This window comes from Tursiops truncatus, chromosome 12 (assembly GCF_011762595.2).
Source record: "Tursiops truncatus isolate mTurTru1 chromosome 12, mTurTru1.mat.Y, whole genome shotgun sequence".
NCBI classification, from domain to species: domain Eukaryota; kingdom Metazoa; phylum Chordata; class Mammalia; order Artiodactyla; family Delphinidae; genus Tursiops; species Tursiops truncatus.
Genome location: NC_047045.1, coordinates 1,427,489 through 1,451,932, shown reverse-complemented (window position 1 = coordinate 1,451,932; position 24,444 = coordinate 1,427,489). Strand labels below are relative to the sequence as shown.

Sequence of the window (24,444 nt, the reverse complement as noted above, 5' to 3'; positions counted from 1 at the left end):
TCAGCTGTTAACTTTATGTGGATTCCCTTGTATGTTATTTGTTGCTTTTCCCTTGCTGTTTTTAATATTTTTTCTTTGTATTTAATTTCTGATAGATTGATTAACATGTGTCTTGGCGTGTTTCTCCTTGGATTTTCCTATATGGGACTCTCTGTGCTTCCAGGATTTGATTTACTAATTCCTCTCCCATGTTAGGGAAGTTTTCAACTTTAATCTCTTCAAATATTTTCTCAGACCCTTTCTTTCTCTCTTCCTCTTCTGAAACCCCTATAATTCAAATGTTGGTGCATTTAATGTTGTCCCAGAAGTCTCTGAGACTGTGCTCAATTCTTTTCATTCTTTTTTCTTTATTCTGCTCTGTGGTAGTTCTTTCCACTATTTTATCTTTCAGGTCACTTATCTGGTCTTCTGCCTCAGTTATTCTGCTATTGATTCCTTTTAGAGAATTTTTAATGTCATTTATTTTGTTGTTCATGATTGTTTGTTTGCTCTTTCGATCTTCTAGGTCCTTGTTAAACGTTTCTTGTATTTTCTCCATTATATTTCCGAGATTTTGGATCATCTTCACTATCATTACTCTGAGTTCTTTTTCAGGTAGACTTCCCATTTCCTCTTCATTTATTAGGTCTGGTGGGTTTTTACCTTGCTCCTTCATCTGCTGTGTGTTTTTCTGTCTTCTCGTTTTGCTTAACTTATTGTGTTTGGGGTCTCCTTTTTGCAGGCTGCAGGTTCATAGATCCCATTGTTTTTTGTGTCTGCCCCCTGTGGGTGATGTTGGTTCAGTGGCTTGTGTAGGCTTCCTGGTGGAGGGGACTGGTGCCTCTGCTCTGGTGGGTGGGGCTGGATCTTGTTTTTCTGGTGGGCAGGGCCACATCCATTGTTGTGTTTTGGGGTGTCTGTGAACTTAGTATGATTTTAGGCAGTCTCTCTGCTAATGCGCTGGGTTGTTTTCCTGTCTTGCTAGTTTTTTGGCATGGGGCATCCTGCACTGGAGCTTGTTGTCCATTGGGTGTAGCTGGGTCTTCGTGTTGAGACAGAGATCTCTAGGAGAGCTCTCACCAGTTGATATTACATGGAGTTGGGAGGTGTCTGGTGGTCCAAACTCTTGGACTCAGCTCTCCCACTTTGGAGGCTCAAGGCCAGCACCCAGGCAGAGCATCAAGACCCTGTCAGCCACACAGCTCAGAAGAAAACGTAGAAAAATAAATAAATAAATATTTTCTTTTTAATTTTTAAAAATTATTAAAATAAATAAAAAAGAAGAGAGCAACCAAACCAATAAACAAATCCACCAGCAATACAAGTGCTTAGAACTAAACTAAGATAGACATAAAAATCAGAAACAAATCAGTCACAGACAGCAAACCCCAAGTCTACAGTTGCTCCCAAAGTCCACCACCTCAGTTTTGGGACAATTCGTTGTCTATTCAGGTATTCCACCAATTCTGGTACATCAATTGATTGTGGGGATTTAATCCACTGCTCCTGTTGCTGCATGGAGAGATTTCTCTTTCTCTTCTTTGTTCACACAGCTCCTGAGGTTCAGCTTTTGTTTTAGCCTCAGCTCTGCATGTAGGTCACCCTCAGGCATCTGTTCTTGGCTCAGAAAGGACAGGGTTAAAGCAGCGGCTAATTAGGGGGCTCTTGCTCCTTCAGGCCAGGCGGAGGGAGGGGTACGCTAGTCATAATTGGAATGGGTGTGAGCCTGTGATGGCAGAGACCAGCATGATGCTGCAACAGCCTGAGGTGCGCCATGTGTTCTCCCAGGGAAGTTGTCTCTGGATCATGGGACCCTGGCAGTGGCAGGCTGCACAGGCTCCTGGAGGGTTGTGGATAGTGACCTGTGCTTGCACACAGTCTTCTTGGTGGTGGCAACAGTAGCGTTAACATTTCATGCCTGTCTCTGGGATCTTAGCTGACAGCCGTGGCTCACTCTCATTTCTGGAGTTCATTTAGGCAGTGCTCTGCCTTCTGTGGACACACGGGGAAGGAATCCCCTCTCTTCACGCACCCGGAAACAATGGTCTCTTGCCTTTAAGCAGGTCCAGACTTTTTCCTGCACTCCCTCCCGGCTAGCTGTGGTGCACCAACCCCTTCAGGCTGTGTTCATGCAGCCAACCCCAGTCCTCTCCCTGGGATCCAACCTCCGAAGCCCGAGCCTCAGCTCCCAGCCCCCCCCCACCCCGGTGGGTGATCAGACAAGCCTCTTGGGCTGGTAAGTGCCGGTTGGCACTCTGTGATTCCTCTGTGCGGGAATCTCTCTGCTTTGCCTTCCGCACCCCTGTGGCTGCACTATCCTCCGTGGCTCCGAAGCTTCCCCCCTCCGCCACCCGCAGTCTCCACCCACGAAGGGGCTTCCTAGTGTGTGGAAACCTTTCCTCCTTCACAGCTCCCTCCCTGGTGCAGGTCCCGTCCCTATTCTTTTGTCTCTGTTTTTCCTTTTTTCTTCTTCCCTACCCAGGTACATGGGGAGTTTCTTGCCTTTTGGGAAGTCTGAGGTCTTCTGCCAGCCTTCAGTAGGTGTTCTGTAGGAGTTGTTCCACATGTAGATGTATTTCTGATGCATTTGTCAGGAGGAAGGTGATCTCCACGTCTTACTCTGCCATCTTGAAGGCCCCCCCCACATGCTATTTCTTTTTCTTGCCTTATGGTAGTGACTAAAGTCATGTTTAATCCTGAAGAGAAGTGGTAACTGTGGGCCCACGTCTTGTTCTTCATCTTAAAGAGGATGCTTTTAACATTTCAGGATTAATTATGGTTAACTGTTTGCTATAGGTATTTGTTAGATCCCCTTTACTAGGAAACAAAATGCTAGTCCTAATTTGTTAAGAGTTTTCATCATTAATTGGATGTTGAATTTTATCAAATATTCTTGGATCAAATGAGATAATCATATGATTTTTCTCCTTTAATATGGTCAATTATGTTGGTTGATTTCCTAATGATAAATTAAACTTGGAACCCTGAGATAAACTTAATTTGGTTATGACATATCTTTTTTACACAGGGAGTTGGGTTCTGTTTGATAGAATTCTATGGCTATGTGTACAAGTGAGATCTCTCTATAATTTTCTTTTCTCATACTGACCTTCACAGGGTTTTATATCAATCTTATTCTACACTCAAAATATGAATCATAGAGTATTATCTCCTTCTATATATGTGGAAGAGTTTGTGTAAGACGGTAATTATTTTTCTTAAAATAATTTGTAGAACTTGCTATTATAATCATATTGGCCTGGTGTGTCCTTGTGGGAAATTTTTTTGATAACTGATACAATTGCTTTTATTCTTATAGGCATATCCACGTATTTTAAAAAATTTCTTCTTAATTCCATTTTTATAAGCTGTAATTCTTTAGGAATTCATTGATTTCTCTTAAATCTTCAAATTTATTGCTACAAAGTTGTCCATTAGAACCTCTGATTATCTTTTTAATATCTGAAGCATTTAATTTATAGTATAATTTATTTTTTCCTTGAAGAGTTGAATGCTGAAGATTGGGCTTGGCAAGTTTGACAAATACCGTCAAGGCAAAATCTGGCTGTATCATCGTATTTATTTAGCTTCTATTTCCCTTTTTTCACTTTGTTTTTTTGTTTGTTTGGTTTTGGTTTTGTTTGTTTTGCCTCTGAGTGTTCTTTCTTTCCAGATCATCAATTTTTTTAGAAAGATGTTTTAAAATAATTTCTCCAACATTTCTAGTTATTGACTAAAGTCAACAACTAGATTTATTTTAAAGAAACCCTCTGACAGGTATGAGCATAAAGCATTAAGAACTATAGAAGAGGGCTTTCCTGGTGGTGCAGTGGTTGAGAGTCCGCCTGCCGATGCAGGGGACACAGGTTCGTGTCCCGGTCCGGGAAGATCCCATATGCTGTGGAGTGGCTGAGCCCGTGAGCCATGGCCACTGAGCCTGCGCATCCGAAGCCTGTGCTCCACAATGGGAGAGGCCACAACAGTGAGAGGCCCGCATTCCGGAAAAAAAAACCAAAAAACTACAGAAGAGAGTTAAGAGTGCTGTGATGGGACACTGCAAATGAGAACACAACTATTTGGGTCCCCAGATTTGAGAAGACAATACTGCTGGAACTTGATCAGAGGTTTTGATGGTGGGGGAGGAACACCGATAAAGGAAAAGGTCTGTCTGCAGCAGTACAAGTGCACCAAACTGTAACCCACCCACCCTCACTCCCATTAGAGGTTAGGAAAAGTCCATGTTTTCCAGTAACTCATACAAACTCTTTCTGACAATGAATCATTTTTAGGAGACTTTACTAATCAATGTAGGTTAATTAAGAGGAAAACACCAACACGCCTCTTTTTGGATAAAGAATTGAGGTTCTCAAAAAAAAAAAAGGGACTTCCCTGGTGGTCCAGTGGCTCTGTGCTTCAAATGCAGGGAGCAGGTGTTCAATCCCTGATTGGGGAACTAATATCCCATGTGCCTGATCCCAGGGGCCGTGTGGTGTGCTGCCCCCACCAAAAAAGAAAAAAAGAATTGAGGCTCTGGCCAATGGCCTCAGGACTGGTCAGTGGGAGGGGCAGTTTCAGAAGGGATAGTTTTCTGAGATAAATAATAGCTAAAAATTCAGATGACTTCCAAATTACACAAGTTTCACTCTTGACCATCACTTTTATGGCCTTATTTATTATAAACAGGACCCCCCAAAGAAACGATTAATATTTATATTTACCACCGTTTAACAACCGTGGCATTGAGTGGCACCAGACCAGTGGAATCTTGTGAAAAAGAAAGCAGAATGGGCTGATTAGTGAGGTGGGAATACTTGGATTGTAGTGAGGCACTATCTGATTTAGGGAATCCATAGGTTTCTAAAACAAGCAATATTTTAGTTTTATAAGAAACTGCAAAGCTATTTTCTAGAGTGTCTGAACCATTTTACCTTCTCACCAGCATGTGAGATCACGTTTCTCCACATTCTCACCAGCATTTTCTGTTGTCACCATTTTTTTTTAACTTTAGTTTTTCTGGTAGGTGTATAGTGACATTTTATTGTCCATAAACTCTTTTTAGACTTGTGGGTATACATGACACCTATTGTTTTCAGTTTTGAGGCCTCAGCTGAAACTCTTAGACAGCAGGAAACGTAACACTGAGAAGTTTCCTGGATTACTTATCTCAAAGAAAGTCAGGCAGACAAGTTTACCTACTAATCAAGCCTCCGAGTTGTCAGATGGAAGGGCAGGGCAGAATCTGTGGGCCGGGTGATATTTTCTAATTGGATTGGTCTGCTAGTTTTGTGCCTATTTGTCTCCCAAGTTATATATCCCCAAATTCAGCATGGGAAAGTGGAGGAGGCTGCAATTAAAAATACTAGAAGAGTCATTTTTACTAAAGATTTTGGAAGACATTGAGGTTTGAAGAGGTACTGATTGGATACTCTTGAAACAAGCATAGAATAAAAAGGAAGAGACATCTCCACACTTCTGCAGAAAAGCCAGCAGTTGAGCTCCAGCCATGATGGAGGAGGTCCCCAACAGGAAGGTTTTCTGGAGCAGGTGAAAGCCACTGGCTGCCGGCTGAGGCAGCTCTCATGGGCGGAGGGGGGTGGTGGTGGTATGAACAGATCTGAAGGCATTAGGAGCAGCAAACTTTGTCAACACGTCATCATTTTCTTACTTCAGGTTTTGAAAGTGGTAAAATGCTCTCAAATAGCACACATCAAAGAGGGAAATATGAAAATACCTGAATTATAAATACAGTATATTTCAGCAGCTGCTTTTTTCTTTTTCATTATATTTATTTTCCTTATTTCCATACTCTGTGTCTTGCTTAGGTTCAAGCATACTTTAATTTTAATTTGTAAGTTGTCTTTGAATTACCATGGACCTGGGCACATATTATCATTTTTTAATATCAAGTTCAGTTTTAAAGGGAAAAAAAGAACACCATGTCTCTCCTTGTCTTGCTGTTCTAATGAGAGTGAACATATTACCCACTGAATCAGAACACTTTGAAGTCCTATTTATGGCTTCTACCTGTCTCCATGGGCGGACCCACTCACATCTAAAAGGCATCAAAACTTTTAGTACTCTACTTGAGCTGTAATAATTTAGTGTACAAAATCATCCTAATTCAGCACTAAAAGGTATCAACTATCTATTCATGGTTTCAAAAAAGCACAGTCATTTAAAAATAGATCTTCATCTGTCTTATCTATTTAAATAGATCCATCCCTTATCTAAGAACACAGGGCATTGAAATTCTTGAGCACACAGCTTTGAGTTACAAGAATTTCAAGCCAGTGGGAGAAATGGGAGGTGCGAGCCTATGTGCAGCACCTCAAGTGAGATATTTTGAAAAAAAAAAGGCAAGGCCTCATATTAACATCCAAAATATAGAATTTTAACCTAATTAGGATTATGCTTTATTATAAACACTTATCTTTTCTGGAATTTTTGTGGTTCTGAAAGTGCTGAAAAATTTCCTATAATCTTCAGCACCAATAATCAGTGGGTTAAGAAATTTACTTTCTAATTCTTAAAGTAAACATAGTACCATAAAAAGCCAATGTTAAATACTCTTTAAGTGGATATTATGGTGCAAAATGCAGATTCCCATTCCCCTTTCAAAATGAAGGTACTCACTACCTCAACTGCTGGGAAAATTGCCTGCAGGTAGCTTAAAGCTGAGTCCCTCCCCAAGACTGAAGGGAACTGCCTTGTCCACCCCAGCGACAGCCTGAATCTAATGACTATTTGATGTGTGGGCAATGGGGAGAGAGGTGCCTCAAAGGCCTGGCCACCATGCCTCAATGTGAAGTAACTCTGAAGGGTCATCCCAGCTCCAGAGATCTCATGAAATCAGCTGCCAGCTTCTCTCTCCTGCTGCCTTCACCCTCTCACAGGTGTTGTTTCCAAGAGCATTCTCCAATAAAACTCCTGTACACAAATCTCCACCACAGAGTCTGTTTCCTAGGAAACCCACTCAAGCGAAAATGATGCAGGAACTAGCTTGAAGGGGCTCCAACTTGTCAAATGAGTAAGAGTTTGAGAAACAAATTAATTATAATTATATTAATTATAATATTAATGGATTAATACCCACTGAATAAAAATAATGAGACTATACTAATATAAAGGAAGGAAGGAAGGGGGGAGGAAGGAAGGAGGGGAGGAAGGGAGGAAGGGAGGGGGGAAGGAAAGAGAGAAGGAAAGAGGAGAGATCTTCCTTAGATTTATTTATTAGTAGAATTTTAATTAATAACTGCAAAAGGAATGTTACAAATAGAGAATCAACATGTGGCAACAATCTCTGGAATGCTGATTCCAGCTGGAGTTGTCAGTGAAGGTGGTGGCTGGCTGAGGAACAGGATATGGATAAAATCTTGGAATACCTTCCCACAAAATACAAATTAATTGCAAATGGAAATTGAGAATTTAAAGTGAAGAAACCTGTCAAAGACAAATATGTGCAGGCAATCAAAATTAGCATTACCAGTAAAAAGGTGGGTCTACACTGTGTACCTCTTCATGTGCACAGCATCACTGTTCGGTATTTCTGCAAAGATTACATGATCTGAATCTGGTCATGCAGAAACATCAGATGAATCTAAGTGGACAATTATCCTAAGAATGTAAGACCTTTTAAAATCTAAGGATGCAAGACCTAGAACACAGATAAGAACAGAGAAACTGTTCCAGATTGAAGGACTCTGAAGAGGCATGGCAACCAAGTGCAACACGTATTCCTGGAGGGTATCCTGGATCAGCATGGAAATAGCCACTGTTGGGACAGTTGATGACATTTGAATTGAGTCTGTAAGTTGGATGGTAGTATTGTACCAATGTTGATTTCCTGGTTTTGAGGTTTGTGTGCTAATTATATGAGAGAATATCCTTGTTTGGGGAAAATAATCACTGGAATATTTAGAAAGGATGGGGCATCACATCTTTAGATTGCTCTTAAAAGTTTCAGAAAAAAGACTAATAATGATAAATGGTGTGTGTGCATGTGTGTGTGTAACAGAGAAGAAAAAAATTCAATAAAATAGAAACGACTGCAGAATATGGGTGAAGGAGATATAGGAGTTCTTTTTATTATGGCCACTTTTCCATAAGTTTACAATTATTTCAAAATAAATTATTAAAAGTTATTTTCCTTTTTGTTTTCATTATATAACTGGGTTTTTAAAATAATTTTTTTTAGCACTTTCAGCACTTTAAGTGTCCTTGTTTCTATTGGACAAAATGATCTTTTAAACACCTCAAAAATAAGCTCAGACACAGCAAATGTGGTATACACTAAAAAAAAAAAAAAAAAAAAAGCCTCAGAGGTGAAGATTAAACTAATCATCATAAGGCCTAGTGCTACCTGCTACTGATAGGGTTAGCTTGTTTTTCGTCTGAATCATAGCTTTGTACAAATCTATACATGTGGATGTAATATCATTCCTTGGATATTTATTGAGACTTGTCTTATGGCCCAGGATATAGTAAATAGTTGTAAGCATTTCACGTGTTTTTTTACAAGAATGTGCATTGGGAAGTGCTGTGTTCTTCACATTCATTATATCAAACTAGTTGATTGTGCTGTTTAAATCTTCTATATTTCTTACTGATTTCTGTCATTTGACTTATTAACTACTGTTAATTACTGAATTCCAGATCATATCTCAGCCTAGTCGACTACCGCCTTGAAAGTTTAAAAGTCATCTCAGCTGTCCTGAGCTCTACATCTTCTCCAAAAGATTTGCTCCTCCCACAGTCCCCATCATTTTGGTTAACGGCAACATCATCCTTCCAGTTTCTCAGGGTAAAAGGCTTGCAGTTATCCTTGATTCCTCTTTTTCTTTCTTCCCACGTGTAATCTTTCAGCAAATCTTGTCAACTCTAACCTTAAAAGAGGTTTGAAATCTAACCACTTCTCACTACTTCCACTCTACTTCCCTGATCCAAGCCACCATCATCTCATACCAGTATTATTGTAATCACTTCTTTGACAGGGAGACCCCTATTTTCACCCTTGCTTTTGTCACTTTCAGTGCAGCAACCAAAGTGATATGGTTAAACTTAAGTCAAGTCGTGGCACTCCTCTGTTCAAAACTTGCCAGTGATTTCCAATTTCATTCTGTCTAAGCCAAAGTCTTTATGATGGACTTTAGGGCCATCCATGTGTAGACAATTTCCTATGGATCTCTCAGGTTTCTGCACAATTTTTGAGCACAGGCACTGCTGCTTTTGTTTTGGATTATCTTTTCCAGTATGTTTATGTAAAGAACATCCTTGGAAGATAGAGATACTGCCTTCCTTCAGAGCACCACAGCATGCTCACTGCCCATTATAAAAAATTTGTGTCTCTGACCTCAGATTTCCTCTCTAAGTAAACAAAATTTCTGACACTCTGGCTATTGCTAATACTGTGAGCAATAAATTGTCCTTTGTTTCTGACCCAGGAGTTTCGTGTTTTCTGCTATCATCCATGAAAATTTGGCACACTAACTTATTAGCCTGCCAGCAGATAAAATCTCAGATACTTCACAGTTCTTTGCAATGTGATCTGGTCCCCATAACCCCTCTGACCTTCTCCCTTAAAACTCTCCTCTTCTTTATTGCCCTTCAGTCACACTGACTCCTTCCTGTTCCTTGATCATGGCAAGAGCCCTCCACGGGGCCTCTTGTTATTCCCTCCCTCCCCAGTGATCCTCATAGGCCTCTCCTTGAGGCTTTTATTCTAATATCACTTTCCTTGAGCCTACATGCACATCCCCTAATTTTTCTTTCTAGAAAAATTGTGTATCAACATCTGTGTATCAACAGATGCCAGATGTGTATCAACATCTGGCATATTACATATTTATTTAGTTTGCTCAATATCTCTACCCACAAAGATGAAAGCACCAGGAATTTTTATTTGTTTGTTTTACTGTTAACACCTCTGACAGTCAGCCAAAATCCTTTAAGTCTACTTCTGGGAACCTAGTGGAAGTCTTAGCACAAACATTTGCCTATGGTGGGATAAGGAGGGTTGTCAGTGGTTAGCAAGTCTAGAAGATGGAAATCAGGAAGTATTACATTTATGGTTCAAAATACATGTGGAATACCTTCACCATAAACTGATGATTTTCAGGAGTTAGTAGGCATACAAGAAATAATTGGAAATTACTCAATGACTCAGCAGCTGGTATGGCCCTGTCAATTTTCCCCTTCGCTCTCTTTTACTCCGTAAAAGAAACAGTTGAGTCATAGAGAACTTAGGTATTTTTCCTGTTCTACCCCTTCTTGAAGCCTGGTAAATAAAAACATACCTCTTTTTAAATATCTCACACCAATATTTTGAATGTGTGCCATTATTAGAAAATTTACTTCTCCCAGTACTTTCTAAATATGATTGAATACTTAATTAAATAATAAGCTATTAGAGTCAAGCAAGTCTTCCGCATTATATAAAAAAAGAAATAAGTCTGTATTAAGTACCTTTTCAAGACATACAATGCCAGAGCTACTAATAAAATCTATTTCTTTTGATTTTTAGTTCAGTGACCTTTACATATAGTTTCTTACTCGTCACTTTTTTGGAGAAGGGCTGGTGGGGTGGTCAGTTGTCTTATCACGAGCTCACATGTGCACAGAGAATTCCTGGTTCTGGCGCTGAGCCAGTATCAACAACAGTTTCAGGATAAACCTCCTAAGGTTTAATTTAATTTAATTTCCATAAATCGGAAGGACAGATGAAGGAAAATGCAAGTGTAGCTTACACAGAAGGGAGCCAATATATATGTTCTAAGTCGATGGAAGGAGAAATTAAATTTAAGAATATAATGTTAATTTTTAAATGTAAATTTGAAGAAAACAACAACAATAATAATAGTCATTACTTACATAATATTTACTATGTGCTGGGCACAGTTCCTTAAATATATTAACTCATTTAACCTTCACAACAATCCTATGAAGTACTCAGATTTTCTCCATTTGAGAGACAGAAAAACCGAATCACAGAGGGTTAAGTAAGTTGCCCAAGTTCGCATACCTAGTAATGGTGGATCACAAATGGAAATAAAAAACAACTATTTAATTGGAAGAAGGTGTGGATGAAAAATTAGGCAGTATTAAAAATAATTTGTAGGGCTTCCCTGGTGGCGCAGTGGTTGAGAGTCCGCCTGCTGATGCAGGGGACATGGGTTCGTGCCCCGGTCCGGGAAGATCCCACATGCTGCGGAGCGGCTCAGCCTGTGAGCCATGGCCGCTGAGCCTGCCTGTCCGGAGCCTGTGCTCCGCAACGGGAGAGGCCACAACAGTGAGAGGCCCACGTACCGCAAAAAATAAAATAAAATAAAACAAAGGAGACTGTAACTGTGGGATGAGTAAGGCTTTCTACAACAAGACACGACAAGCAAAAGACATAATTTAAAAAACCAAGTAGTTTGGTGAATAAAAAATAAAACTTTTGAATAACAAAACAAACCATAAGCAAAGTCCAAAGAAAAATGAATGAGATTATGTTTGCAAAATATATAAGAAAGGATTGGTATACAGTATAAATTTTTAAAACTTCACATCCAATAGAAAAACATGCAAAAGACATGAACAGAAAAGTCACAGGAAATCCAAATGTGTGATACTCAAACAAGAAGCTCAACTTCACTTGTAATCAGCAAATTGCTAATTAAATGCTGTATGATTGCCCCAAGTTAAAAATGTGAATAATTTCAAGTGTGGGTGGGGATATGGACACGCATACTCTGTCACCCACTGCAGACTGGAGTATAGATTGGTGCAGACAACTTTGGAGGGGACTTTCGTAGCATCTACTAACTCTAAAAATGCGCTTGGACTATGACACAGAGATTCTATTTCTCACATATTTACACACGAGAAACGTTCTTACATGTTTACAGGGAGGTATAACCAAGTATGTTCACTACAGAAGTATTAGCAATAACAAAATAATTTTAAGCAACCCAAGTGTCTATCAACATGAGAGCGGTTAAAGTTAACCGAAGATAAGTGACGATATATCCAGAAGTAAAAGGAGGCCGGCGTATATGGATTTTAACGAACAAGGAGGAAAGTGGACAGACAGGGCTACCATGCAGGCTGTTCACTGAACATCTCCAGGGAGCACTTTTCACATAGACTGAAATGTGAATGGCACCCCTTGGAGTTGTGCAGTGTACCATCTGCATAACGATACCTGGGGGACCTGCAGATGGGGATGATGTCGGGGATTTAACAGGAAACCAAATCATACAAAGCCTCAGAGGCCATGGTAAAGAATCCTCATGTTATTCTAAGTAAAATCCCTAAAGATTATAAACAGGGGAATGAATTCATGGTTTTTTTTTTGGTTGGTTGGTTGTTTTTTGCGGTACGCGGGCCTCTCACTGTTGTGGCCTCTCCCGTTGCGGAGCACAGGCTGCGGACTCACAGGCTCAGCGGTCGTGGCTCACGGGTCCAGCCACTCCGCGGCATGTGGGATCTTCCCAGACCGGGGCAGGAACCCGTGTCCCCTGCATCGGCAGGCGGACTCTCAACCACTGCGCCACCAGGGAAGCCTGAATTCATGTTTTTAAAAGATTCCTCTGGCAACTACGTGAAATGAATTAGAGGGGGTTAAGAGAAGTGAAAGGTCAGTTAGGAGTGTATTGCAATGGTCTAATCAAAAGGTGATAGTGACCTCAATCTGGATAGTGGCAATGGAAATGGAAAGTTGTAGACAGACATAAATATATCATCCAGACAGGATCTGCAGGACCTGCTGATGCATTACCCTGGCAAAGGCAGAGGAAATGTTGGAGAGAGTGCAATTAGAATGACTACCAGTTTTCTGTACAGAGCTGTGAATGGATAAGGGATCCATTTACTGATGTGAATAAGTCTGGGGGAGGAATATTTTCGAGCAGTACAATTTCAAACGTGTTAAACTTGATATGACTGAGATATCCAGGACAAGTTATCAATGAGAAAGATGGCTATATGAGATTGAGCTCAGAGAAAATGTTTAGACAGATATAAATTTTAAAGGAGCTGTGATATGTTTTTTGAGCACATGGAACTAGATGAGAGATCACCAAGAGAAAGAAAAAAAGAGGGAGGAAGCTAGGAAAGTACTGAGGAATTATAAAATTTAGAGGACAGAGGCACATGCAGCCAGAGAGATAGAATGGGAAACCAGAAGAAATGGCTGAGATGTCCTTCAGTGAGGGAACTGCTAAGGAAATTATCCTATATCCATTCTATAAAATATCATGCCCACACAAATACAGTCAGTTAATCTTTGACAAAAGAGCAAAAGCAATACAATGGAAAAAAGATAGTCTTTCAAACAAGTGGTGTTGAAAAAGCTAGATATGCATATGCAAAAAATAAAAAGCCTAGACACAGACATTATCCTCTTCTCAAAAATTAACTCAGAATGGATCGTATACCTAAATGTAAAATACAAAACTATAGAACTCCTAGAAGATAGGAGAAAAATCTAAATAACCTTGAGTTTGGTGATGACTTTAGATGCAACACCATAGGCAGGACCCATGAAAGAATTAAGTTGGACTTCATTAAAATTAACAACTTCTGCTTTGCAAAGGACTTTCAAAATAATGAGAAGACAAGCCACAGACTGGGAGGAAATATTTGCAAAAACATGTCTGAGAGAGGACTGTTATCCCAAATAGGCAAAGAACTTGTAAAACTCACCAACAAGAAAATGAAAAACCCAATTTAAAAGTGGGCAAAGGATCTGAACATACACCTCACTAAAGAAGATATACAGATGGAAAATAAGGATAAGCAAAATGATCTGCATCATATGTCATTAAGGAACTGCAAATTAAAACAACTGTGAGATACCACACCTACTAAAACAGCAAACATCAAAAACACTGACGACACCAAATGCTAGAAGTGGTGTAGAGCAACAGGGATGCTCATGCACTGCTGGCAGGAGTTCAAAATGATACAGCTACTTTGGAAGACACCGGGCAATTTTTACAAAACTAAACATACTCTTACCAATGATCCAGCAATGACACTCCTTGGTATTTAACCAAATGAGTTAAAAACTTATCTCCACACAACAAACCTGTGCACGGTTGTTTACAGCAGCTTTATTCATAATTGCTGAAACTTGGAAGCAATCAGGATGTCCTTAAGTCAGTGAATGGATAAATACGCTGTTGTTCTTACAGACAATGGTATATTATTCATCGCTGAAAAGAAATGAGCTATCAAGCCATGAAGACATGGAGGAGCCTTAAACACCTATTACTAACTGAAAAAAGCCAATCTGAAAAGGCTACAGACTGTATGATTCCAACTCTATGGCATGCTGGAAAAAGCAAAACTATGAGGACAATAAAAATATCAGCGGTTACCAGAGGGAGGGGAGAAGGGAAGGGTACATAAATGAAGCACAGTAGATGTTTAGGACAGTAAAACTATTCTTTATGATACTATAATGGTAGATACACGCCACTATACATTTGTCAAAATCCACAGAACGTACACTAAGAATGAACACTAAGGTAAACCATGGACTATTTTTAACCAAGTCTATTTTTTAAAAATACTGTGCAAGTATTTAAAAGAACCAATAGGCAAAACACGCTAAAGTCAAAGTTTCGTGAAGAAGATTATTGAGTAAAAAAGGCAAGTATATTATGTATAGTTTATATATAATATGGTTTCATTTATGTGAAATAAATCAGATACTAGATATACACACACATTAATTGTATGTGCACTGAAAAACAAGGCCTGGCTATATAATATTCAATAAACTGTTAATAGTGGTTCCTGGGAATTAAGAGAAGAGAAAGAAGAATGACATTTCATCTTTTTACTTTACACTCTTCCGTATTATTTAAATGACTTATAATAAATAGGTCTTGCTTTAGTAAAACTTAAAAAAATAATTTCAAAAGGACACACTTTTTAAACCTTCTCTATATTCTTAATATAAACTTTAATTCAGTGTTTATGAAAATATGGTTCAAGTGACACCTAAGTCAGAAATACCTGGATGTTTATTAAAATATACTTCCTAGACCACATCTCAGTTTTAATAATTCAGATGCTCTAGCAATGAGGTACAGGACTTTGCATCCTTACCAACTACCCTGGGTGATTCTAATCTCTGCCATTCTGAATTGCAATAAGTCAAAATGAATGATGTAGTTGCTTAAAAATCAGCAAATGCCTCCGGGGTAAACACTTACCAGATACCTATCAGCCTAAAAGTGAAAGACAACAGTTAGTACAGGCCTGACCCAGAGGGAGAAAAGGCAAAATAACTAGATTAATGGCTCAAGGTAAGTGGTGAACCAGCACACACACAAGAAGCACTGTCACATTATAAAATGAGAAAGAAAGAAGGAATATAGACTCTGTAAAGAGATAAAAACTGCCAAGTGTTCAGAACTTTCCTTCTTCGTCTCATAATTCCCATCTGGTCAGTTATACACAGAAGCAACAAGTAATATCTGAGGGACTATAAATCTGTATAAGTGATTCTACTTCAATTCATATTGAAATAATTTTCTCATGCTTAACCTGAAGTAAAACCCAAGAGTTAGCACCTTCTGCAGAGGTATGGTCCTAAATTAATGCCAAGTAAACTGACATTTATTTCGATTTATATAATCACTTAGGGACTTCCCTGGTGGTCCAGTGGTAAAGAATCCACCTTCCAATTCAGGAGACTCGGGTTCGATCCCTGGTCAGGGAACTAAGATCTCACATGCTGCAGGGCAACTAAGCCCACGCGCCACAACTATTGAGCTCGCGCACCTCAACGACAGCTCGCGTGCCACAAACTACAGAGTCCATGCACTCTGGACCCCACATGCTCTGGAGTCCGCACACCACAACTAGAGAAGCCCACAGGCCTCAACAAAGACCTCGCATGCTGCAACTAAGACCAGACGCAGCCCCCAAAAATAATAATAAAGAAAAAATTAAAAAATATATATAATCACTTAAAATATCTCTTGACTTGATTACACTTTATATTTTAATCAGATATATAGAAACTGAAGAATAATTCATATAGTGATGGCTTCTATCTTCCCCTATTTGAATCTTTTTTAATGTAAGCATTTTTAATGTAAGACATTCCCTAGAATCTCACATTTTTGAGATACGAATAAGATATTCTCAGAATCTATGCATCTGAAGTCTTTCTATAATGCAACCTGGAGCAGAGGATTTGTGTCACACAGTACCAAACAAAAGGAGCACAGACGGTTTTTTTAATTGGCCTCTAGTTAGTGGGATTAGAACAGAGTTACCAAGGTTCAATGTGTTCAGTTGGGAGCAACTCTTGGAAGGTAAGTTCTTAAATGACAAAACTATGTGAATTTATTGTATTTATGAGCAATACACTTTTGAAATTCAGGTCTTTGTTTTGTTTTGTTTTTTAAGCTTTGTCTATAAGTGATCCATCTTTCAAAAGCCACGAATTATCCTGGATGTCTTTTGCTTCCTTTCCTGTTCGAAAAAAGACACATATTCAATTGCAGTTCCAGCCTCTTACTGCAGATGGCATCCTATTCTACGTTGCCCAACGCTTAAAAGCAGAGTCAGGTAAAGTTCGCAAGATCTTTGCTGAGGAAAAAAAAAATTCTAATGAATTCCTAATAGGCTCTTAAGTGATGTGTCATAGAGTATTTTTTTAAGTCACTTAGTCTATAAAATATGTAAACATTTGATCTTTTTGTTCTATTGTCACTGCAAATGTATGCTTTGAATTGACTCCTAAATATGAATGTTAGCAAAATAGCAAGAGCTTTGTTAGAATTACAGTTAGCAAAGTCCAAATATAGCATATGTTCAACTTTATAACAACCCCATCAAAAAAAGAGGTTGAAGCTATGCATAATAGTCCTATGTCAAAATGGACAAAATATGCATATAAAAGATGAAGGAAAGGAAGCCATGACTGATATATTCCCAGTAAATCCATCCACATTTATAATTCAAAAAAATTCCTTTAAGTTATTCAGTCACTTAAATAGTAAACCTGGGACCCATGTTCCAAAATAAGTTTATAAAAATGTTTTTTTAACTATAAAAATTGCATAAATTATAATATGAAATAAAAATATTTTAGTATGTTTCAGTTTGAAATTTTGATTTTTGAGTTTTTATTGCTAACTCTTGATTTCCATCTTCATAATATCTTTCTCCAGAACTTTGACAAAGACATTTGCCTATATAGTTACATTTCTACTGCCAAATATTTTTAAATGTTTACATTTGGATTTTCTTTCAACTTGTTTCTCAGAAAATGAAATTTTGGTAATGATAAATAAATCAGTTTATTTTGTTTCAACAGTGAACAAAAATGATGCTCTGATTTTCACAATCTAGTATAAGGAGTTCTTTTAAAGGTGTGTCTCATTATGCTGCTAAATAATGAGACTCTCAGAGAATTAGACAAAAGTGGTTCCATCTCAAGGCACTGGTAAAATACTTTCAAAATAATTTCAAGGAGAAGAGATGATAATTTCAAAGGAAAAAGATAAATCTCTTAGAAGAGGTTTGCTCTCCTGAGATTTGATATTTGGTTTTAAATGTATGATTGATTTAAATCTCCCCGTGAAAATGCCAAATGGGAGAATCATGTACAAACAGAAAATTTCTATTTTTAAATCAAGAGGCATTAAAAGACAATCATATTAAGTTGTATTGCTCATAAAAACTCAAGGTTAACCTTTGTATGATAAGGGCAGAAAATCAAGAGATATTCAGGACTGTGACTGGCCAAGAACGTTGTGCTATAGTTTTATAATCAGTACACTGGATAGTTATATTTATGTGTATAAAATAAAAAGCTCATTTACATTAACACACATAGGAGAGAGGGAGAACACTTTCTTACATCTAAATAGCTTTGTATTTCAGTTCATAACAGTCAAGATTTTCCTTTTTTATGCCCTTAGACACTATTAACAAAGATGAAAATAGATTAGTTTCATGTCATAACTGGTGCTGCATTTGACACTTATGTAAGGAACTCATGAAAACTTTAAAATATTAAATCTATACTCTACATTCTCAGACTTGGATTAACCTGAAGGTAATTATAAGATGAAAGGCATAAACTTGTTTATTAATAATCAGGTGGTAAAGTATGTTTCATTTAAAGTTGCATAAAATACAGGTGACTGCCCCGTACTTTGACCTTCTCTAAGAGCTATGTCTGATATAAACATTAACCAAGCCTTCTAGCTGATCCTCTGCTGAGAGGAGCTATTGGTAAAAATGCCCAAACATTTAATACACAACGTCAAAAGCCACAAATTTAGATATCAGCAGCCAGTTAGGTTTTCATATGTAGAAAAACAAATTCTCAATTAACAAGGTTTCTGTTTCTCTTTAGAGCTTATTAATTTGAATAATTTCAAATAGTGCAAAAGTTAAAACAAAATAACTTAAAAACTATCCTAGTTGATTTTAGATCTCTGATTATGGAAAGAAATTTTAAAGAGATAAACCTCGGCACTTGTTTATCTGTTTCTGCTAAATATTTAATACCTTAAAATGAGCTTTTTTGATACAAAATCAATTTTATGTTAAGCACCAATTAATCACAGATAGCCTGAATTCATCTTGATGTGGGTACAAGCCTCATAGATAAATGTGTATTGAAAAAGCCTCGTCAGCCCCAATGTAAAGTTAAAGCATATTCAAACAACTGAACAATAAAAGAGAAATAAACAAGAGCATTCAAGCAAAGTCGCGTTAAGATTAGCCTTCCTTGGCTGAAGCTATCCTCCTTGATCTTTCTTCTAGTTGTCAACTTGGCCAGTAATATTACAGATCACTGCTTCAGCTTTCCTAATCATTTTTTATTCCAACGTAGCTCTTTATTGAGGATTATTTACTATAGAACATGCTACAAGTAGCAAGAGAAACTTCTTCCATGATCCTGTGAAAGACGTTTGTGCCCACTTGCAGGCCATAAAGTATATCCGGAGTGTTATAAATTTTAAAACTTAATATCAATTATATTTCATTGTTCTAGGTTCTGTGGTATAAAAATGTAGATGATTCAATCTGTATTTAATTTTTTCATATATAACCTAAAATCTCATAATGCAGCTTCTCTCTTTCTTTAGGCTTAAAATGGTGTTTATGTTAGAAAATCCATGAATAAACTGAATTTCTTCCTTTCGTCGGGAAAAATTTTAAACTTATGTATATTACAGGGAAAAGATGTTTTTGTTTTTGTTTTGTTTTGCTTTCAGCCTAAAACTCGTTGTTGAGAAATACTGAGTCATCTCACCCCACAAGTATACAAAAGGAATTTCCTAACTGAACAATTAGTTATGAGCATCTTCTGTGCCAGACACTGTGCACGGTGCAGGGGATAAAATGTTGAGCCAAGGCGGCACAGATCCTATTCTCATGAAACTTACAAGTTGGTGGATAAGGCAGCTGTTAGTCAAATAATCACGGATGTAATGACGTAGATTATATTCACTAGAAATTCTCTATGAGGAAAATGATTAAAAATAAGACAACCGTATTTTGCATGGGCTCATACAGGTGGAAATGAGAGATGCGTGACTTTAGAGCTGCTAGGTCTCCCAACCATCCTTGAATAGCCTGGTGTGGACCACAAAGGGGAGGAAAAATAACAGACATTGGGTGCTGGAAGGAGGTGAGACAGTGTGGACCACGCATGTAGGAGGAGAGTACCACTTGTCAAGAAATCTCCCTGGACAAGAAAAGGGAAAATTTTATTGGTTGTGAAATGTTAGGGGGAAGGGGAAATACAGTCTCAAGGAAGACTTCTACATGTTTTGCTATGTTAAACACTTTGCCGCCCTCTGGAAGGAATCTTACCTTGTAGGGCTACATTCTTTTCCCAGGCATGGAGAGTTGCATTTGCTTTTCCTCTGAATGCCTCACTGAAACTTTCATACACATGCTGGATCCTATTTGTTCAGATTTGTTCAGACATGACTATAGAGGTATAAAATGAGATAAATATTGTGAAGGAGAGAAAACTAGTGCTATTAAAGCAATAGTGGAATCAAGGAAGACTTCTCTGAGGAAGTGGCATTTGATCCGAGACCTGAAAGATGGGCAGGAGTTACCTAGAGTAGGTGGAGCGGGACGGGGAAGTTTTCCAAGAAAACAACGCACGCAAATGTTCTGTAAGAAAAGCGTAAACCCTAACAAGGTCAGTGCTGCTGGAGGAGAGAGGAGAGCACTCCCAGTAAGGCTGCTGGAGAGGGAGTCTCTATACCTTAAAGAATCTAGGTTCTTATCCCAACAGGGAATGCCATTAAAGGGTAGCATAATGATCAGACTTTCATTTGCAAAGATCACTTGAGCTTCAGTGTAGATTAGAAAATCAACTGGAAAGCAAGAAGGGTGGAGCGGCTCTCCCAATAGATCAAGCTGGAGATGACAGTAAATTTAACTAAGGTGGCAGGAGAGAAGTGCGCAGAATGAAGGTGTTTACAACGAACCAAAATGCTAGAAAATCTGTTTGATTAGAGACCCAGGATCACACTTAAATATTTTATCTGATCACTGGATGGACGGAGTGACTTAACTGAGTTTGGAAAGACTGAAGGAGACCAGGTGTATGGGAGGAAGTTCACAAACTGAGAGAAACTTTGGAGCTTGAGGTGCCTTTAAGACACCCAAGCAGAGAGCTCATAGAGATTTGCGCACTGGCAGATAGAGCTTGCTGCCAAGAGCACGGCTGAAACTTTGGAAAGCACACCATGTGAGATTTTCATAGCACCACCACGAATCGCTCTTACTTCTGTGAAGGAGAAATGTCGCTGCTCTATCAGTAAACAAAGGATGTGGCAGCCATCAAGCCACCACATTGCAGCCTCCCCAGGTGAGCCCTGGGGGAACGCAGGATGGAAACAGGATGCCCCGCATCAAGCAGTCAGCTGCTGCAGCCACACCCGACGGTGCACCCTGAGGGGACTCAGGATGAAAAAGCACAGGGCCCTGGCCCCAGGTAGCTGAGGTGCATGTCAAAGGAATGATTTCAGTGAGCCCAGACTCTTGCATCTTCCCATACATAGAAAAGCGCTAAATTCCTTAGCTTGAGATGTCTGGTTCTCTTTAATTAACAGTAATCTCTTGATATTCTGACCACCTGGTCTTCGTTGATTATTTCCTGTTGTCATCCGTCTCCCCGCCCCCGGCCCCGCCCCGCCTCTTCAGAGCAGTCCCTCAGAGTGATTTGAGAGTCCCGTCTCCCGGGCCTGAAGTCCTTAGGAAGTCCGCCAAATAAAACGTGATTCTCAACTTGTAGGTTGTGCATTTTTTCCAGTCAACACTTCTCTCATCTTCCCCCCACGACCAATGTCTGTCAAAGACAGCATCAGGGGCTCAGAGTCAAACATCCAACTTAATTTTTACACATTCATCCTTAACTTAAACCGTTAAAGAAAAACCTCACTTTAACTTGGTACCACAATACATTCATTCAGTGTCAAATATTTACAACCAGGGAAAACATATGTGACCAACTCCAGAGCAAAAGAATACAGGATATGTGTATGAATGTATAGATATATTTTGATCTGTAAATGGACACAAAACTCTCTAACATAACTGTGATCAAGATTTGTAATCTTTTTTTCTCCAAAAAGGGGCAAGAGTTTTTAATGAAGTGACATTTTACTGTTGCTTTTCTTTCTCCACAGGTGATTTTTTATGTATCTCTTTAGTAAACGGTTCTGTTCAACTCCGCTACAATCTTGGTGACAGAACTATCGTTCTAGAAACTCTCCAGAAAGTAACTATTAATAGAAATACTTGGCATGTGATTAAAGCAGGAAGAGATGGTGCAGAAAGCTACCTGACTTTGGATGGGATAAATGTAACAGAAAAAGCCAACGCTAAAATGAGCTCCCTGGACACAAATACCGACTTCTATATTGGAGGAGTGTCATCCTTAAATCTTGTAAATCCCATGGCAACAGGGAAAGAACCTGTAGGTTTTCAAGGTTGTGTCCGAGAAGTTATTATAAATAATCAAGAATTACAATTAACCGAATTAGGAGCAAAAGGTGGTTCAAATGTAGGTGACTGTGATGGGACAGCCTGTGGGTACAACGTGTGCAAAAACAGGGGTGAATGTATAGTAAATGGCACAACTTTTTCTTGCAGCTGCTTACCACATTGGGCAGGAAATACATGTGACCAGTCTGTGTACTGCTTGAATAATCTTTGCCTCCACCAATCTCTATGTATACCTGACCAATCATTTTCTTACAGTTGTTTGTGTACTTTGGGTTGGGTGGGAAGGTATTGTGAAAACAACACTTCATTTTCAACTGCAAAATTTATGGGTAATTCTTACATTAAATACACTGATCCAGATTACAGAATGAGAAATCTTCAGTTCACTACTATATCTTTAAATTTCAGTACTATTGAAACAGAAGGTTTAATTGTATGGGTAGGAAAAGCTCAAAATGAAGACGATGATTTTCTGGCAATTGGTCTCCATAATCAGACCCTGAAAATAGCAGTTAACTTAGGAGAAAGCATCTCTGTACCTATGATTTACAGCAATGGTACATTCTGTTGCAATAAGTGGCACCATTTAATTATAATTCAAAATCAGACTCTTATTAAGGCCTACCTAGACGACAACCTAATTCTCTCTGAGGATACTAATCCACACAAAAAGTTTGTTGCTCTCAACTATGATGGTATTTGTTATCTGGGGGGCTTTGAATATGGCCGAAAGGTAAATATTGTTACTCAAGAGATTTTTAAAAGAAGTTTTGTTGGCAAAATTAAAGATGTATTTTTTCAGGATTCAAAAAAAATTGAGTTAATTAAATCGGAAGGATACAATGTTTATAATGGTGATGAACAAGATTAGGCTAACAAACTAGCAATTTAAATATATAAAATATATATGTAAATATAGTTGATAGTTATTTCTTTGGCATATTGTTTACTGGAAATCAACTGTTTACTATTACCTGAAATAGTCTAAATGTTAACACTTCTTTTTTTTTTATAAGCTTATAAAATATAGCTGAAGAAAAAATTTTGGTCATTTTTCCTACATCCAATTTATCTGAGTCCTGAGTTTTCACTCCATTAGTTCATTTAGTGTTTATTCATCTGTGAACTGTTTTTTAAATAAAATTTAGGTGAAAATGAATTAGTGATAAATACAAAGAAAAATAAGAAAAAGGCAAAAGTATTAACCAAAGGAAAAATTAAAATTATTAACAAAGGAAATATCATAGCCTATTACATGGCTCAGCTATGAATAGTTATATGATTGAAATAATGTGAAATCTGAATACAGACTTAAACCAAAAATCAATGAGTGAATGTGGGGAGGCAGAGATGGGGGAAAGAAGAGTTAGCTGGTGAAAGTTAAATCCTTGTCTTCCACAGTAAGTTATCAATAGATATTATAGTTTTTTTTTTAACTTAAAAAGATAGCATATACATGTCACTCACAAATATCCTAAGAAATGTCTAAAAGAATTGGACGCGGTTATCTCCAGAAAGCAGTGCAGACACTGTTGGGTTTTGTTTATAAATGTTGTAGAATTTCTTGACTTTTAAAACCACGTACTTATATAACTGATCAAATTTTAAAATTAAACTGCAGTTATATTTAACCATTCAAGGCTACAGGTCTCCAAAGTGAGCATAAAACAGGTTCTGAATAATGTTATTGAAAATTATTTTCCTGATAATATCTGTTCCATTAAAAGCATAACTTGAGAAAGTACATTTTGCCCAAACACCAGTTACTGGTGTAACTGTGAAGAGCATTTTCACCCTCCCACCGTTCAGACTGGGAGACAGTCATTGCTGCTGTTGTTACTTAACATTTTCAGAGTTTGGTATTTATGACAATTTTGCCACCAGGAAAGCAACTGACAACACATGACCGACATAAAGCTCTAACAGGTAGAACAGGACCGTGTGGAGGAATAAAATCTTGGTAATAGGAGCATGTAAAGTTGAAAAGGAAAAATCTATAATTATCTATTAAATGGAGAAAAGACTTTACACATAGGATTGATGCACAGTTTAACTTGCCAATGCTATTAATAATCAAAATCTGCCTGTACAGATTCCAGTCTATACAAAGCAGCTAGATGAACAGTTTATCATTGCAGAACTTTACAGATTTTTTTTTTGACTTGTTATTTTTGCCACTCCATTGCAATCAGAAAGCTAAAAACAGTCTTGCAAAGCCCCAAAACCAAAGTTAGGAACTTTGGCATTATTCGATGGGACACAAAGTGTCCCCAGACATACTATTCCTATCAACATTAGAAAGTGTGTGAGCAAAATATAATGTAAGGTAGAACTGCAGAATGTCTATGCATCAATTCAAAGGTTTTGTTTTTTAACAGAAACTACACAAGACAACTCCATCCAACCTATGCTGAAAAACTGTGACCTAAATTTGCTTTGGTCCATACCATTCCATTTAACTTTGGAGTTGAGATC

The 24,444-nt window shown here is 38.2% G+C and overlaps 1 protein-coding gene across 1 annotated transcript in view; it reads left to right on the top strand.

Moving 5' to 3' along the window:
• EYS (eyes shut homolog) overlaps positions 1–22,841 on the top strand; it is a 1,685,417-nt gene extending 1,662,576 nt beyond the window's left edge. Inside the window, exons 40-41 of the mRNA XM_033867388.2 lie at positions 16,387–16,548; positions 21,651–22,841. Coding sequence (XP_033723279.1) covers positions 16,387–16,548; positions 21,651–22,840 — 1,352 coding nt within the window. The 3' untranslated portion in view covers position 22,841. The remainder of the gene's footprint in view (positions 1–16,386; positions 16,549–21,650) is intronic.
• Positions 22,842–24,444: the final 1,603 nt, after the last annotated feature.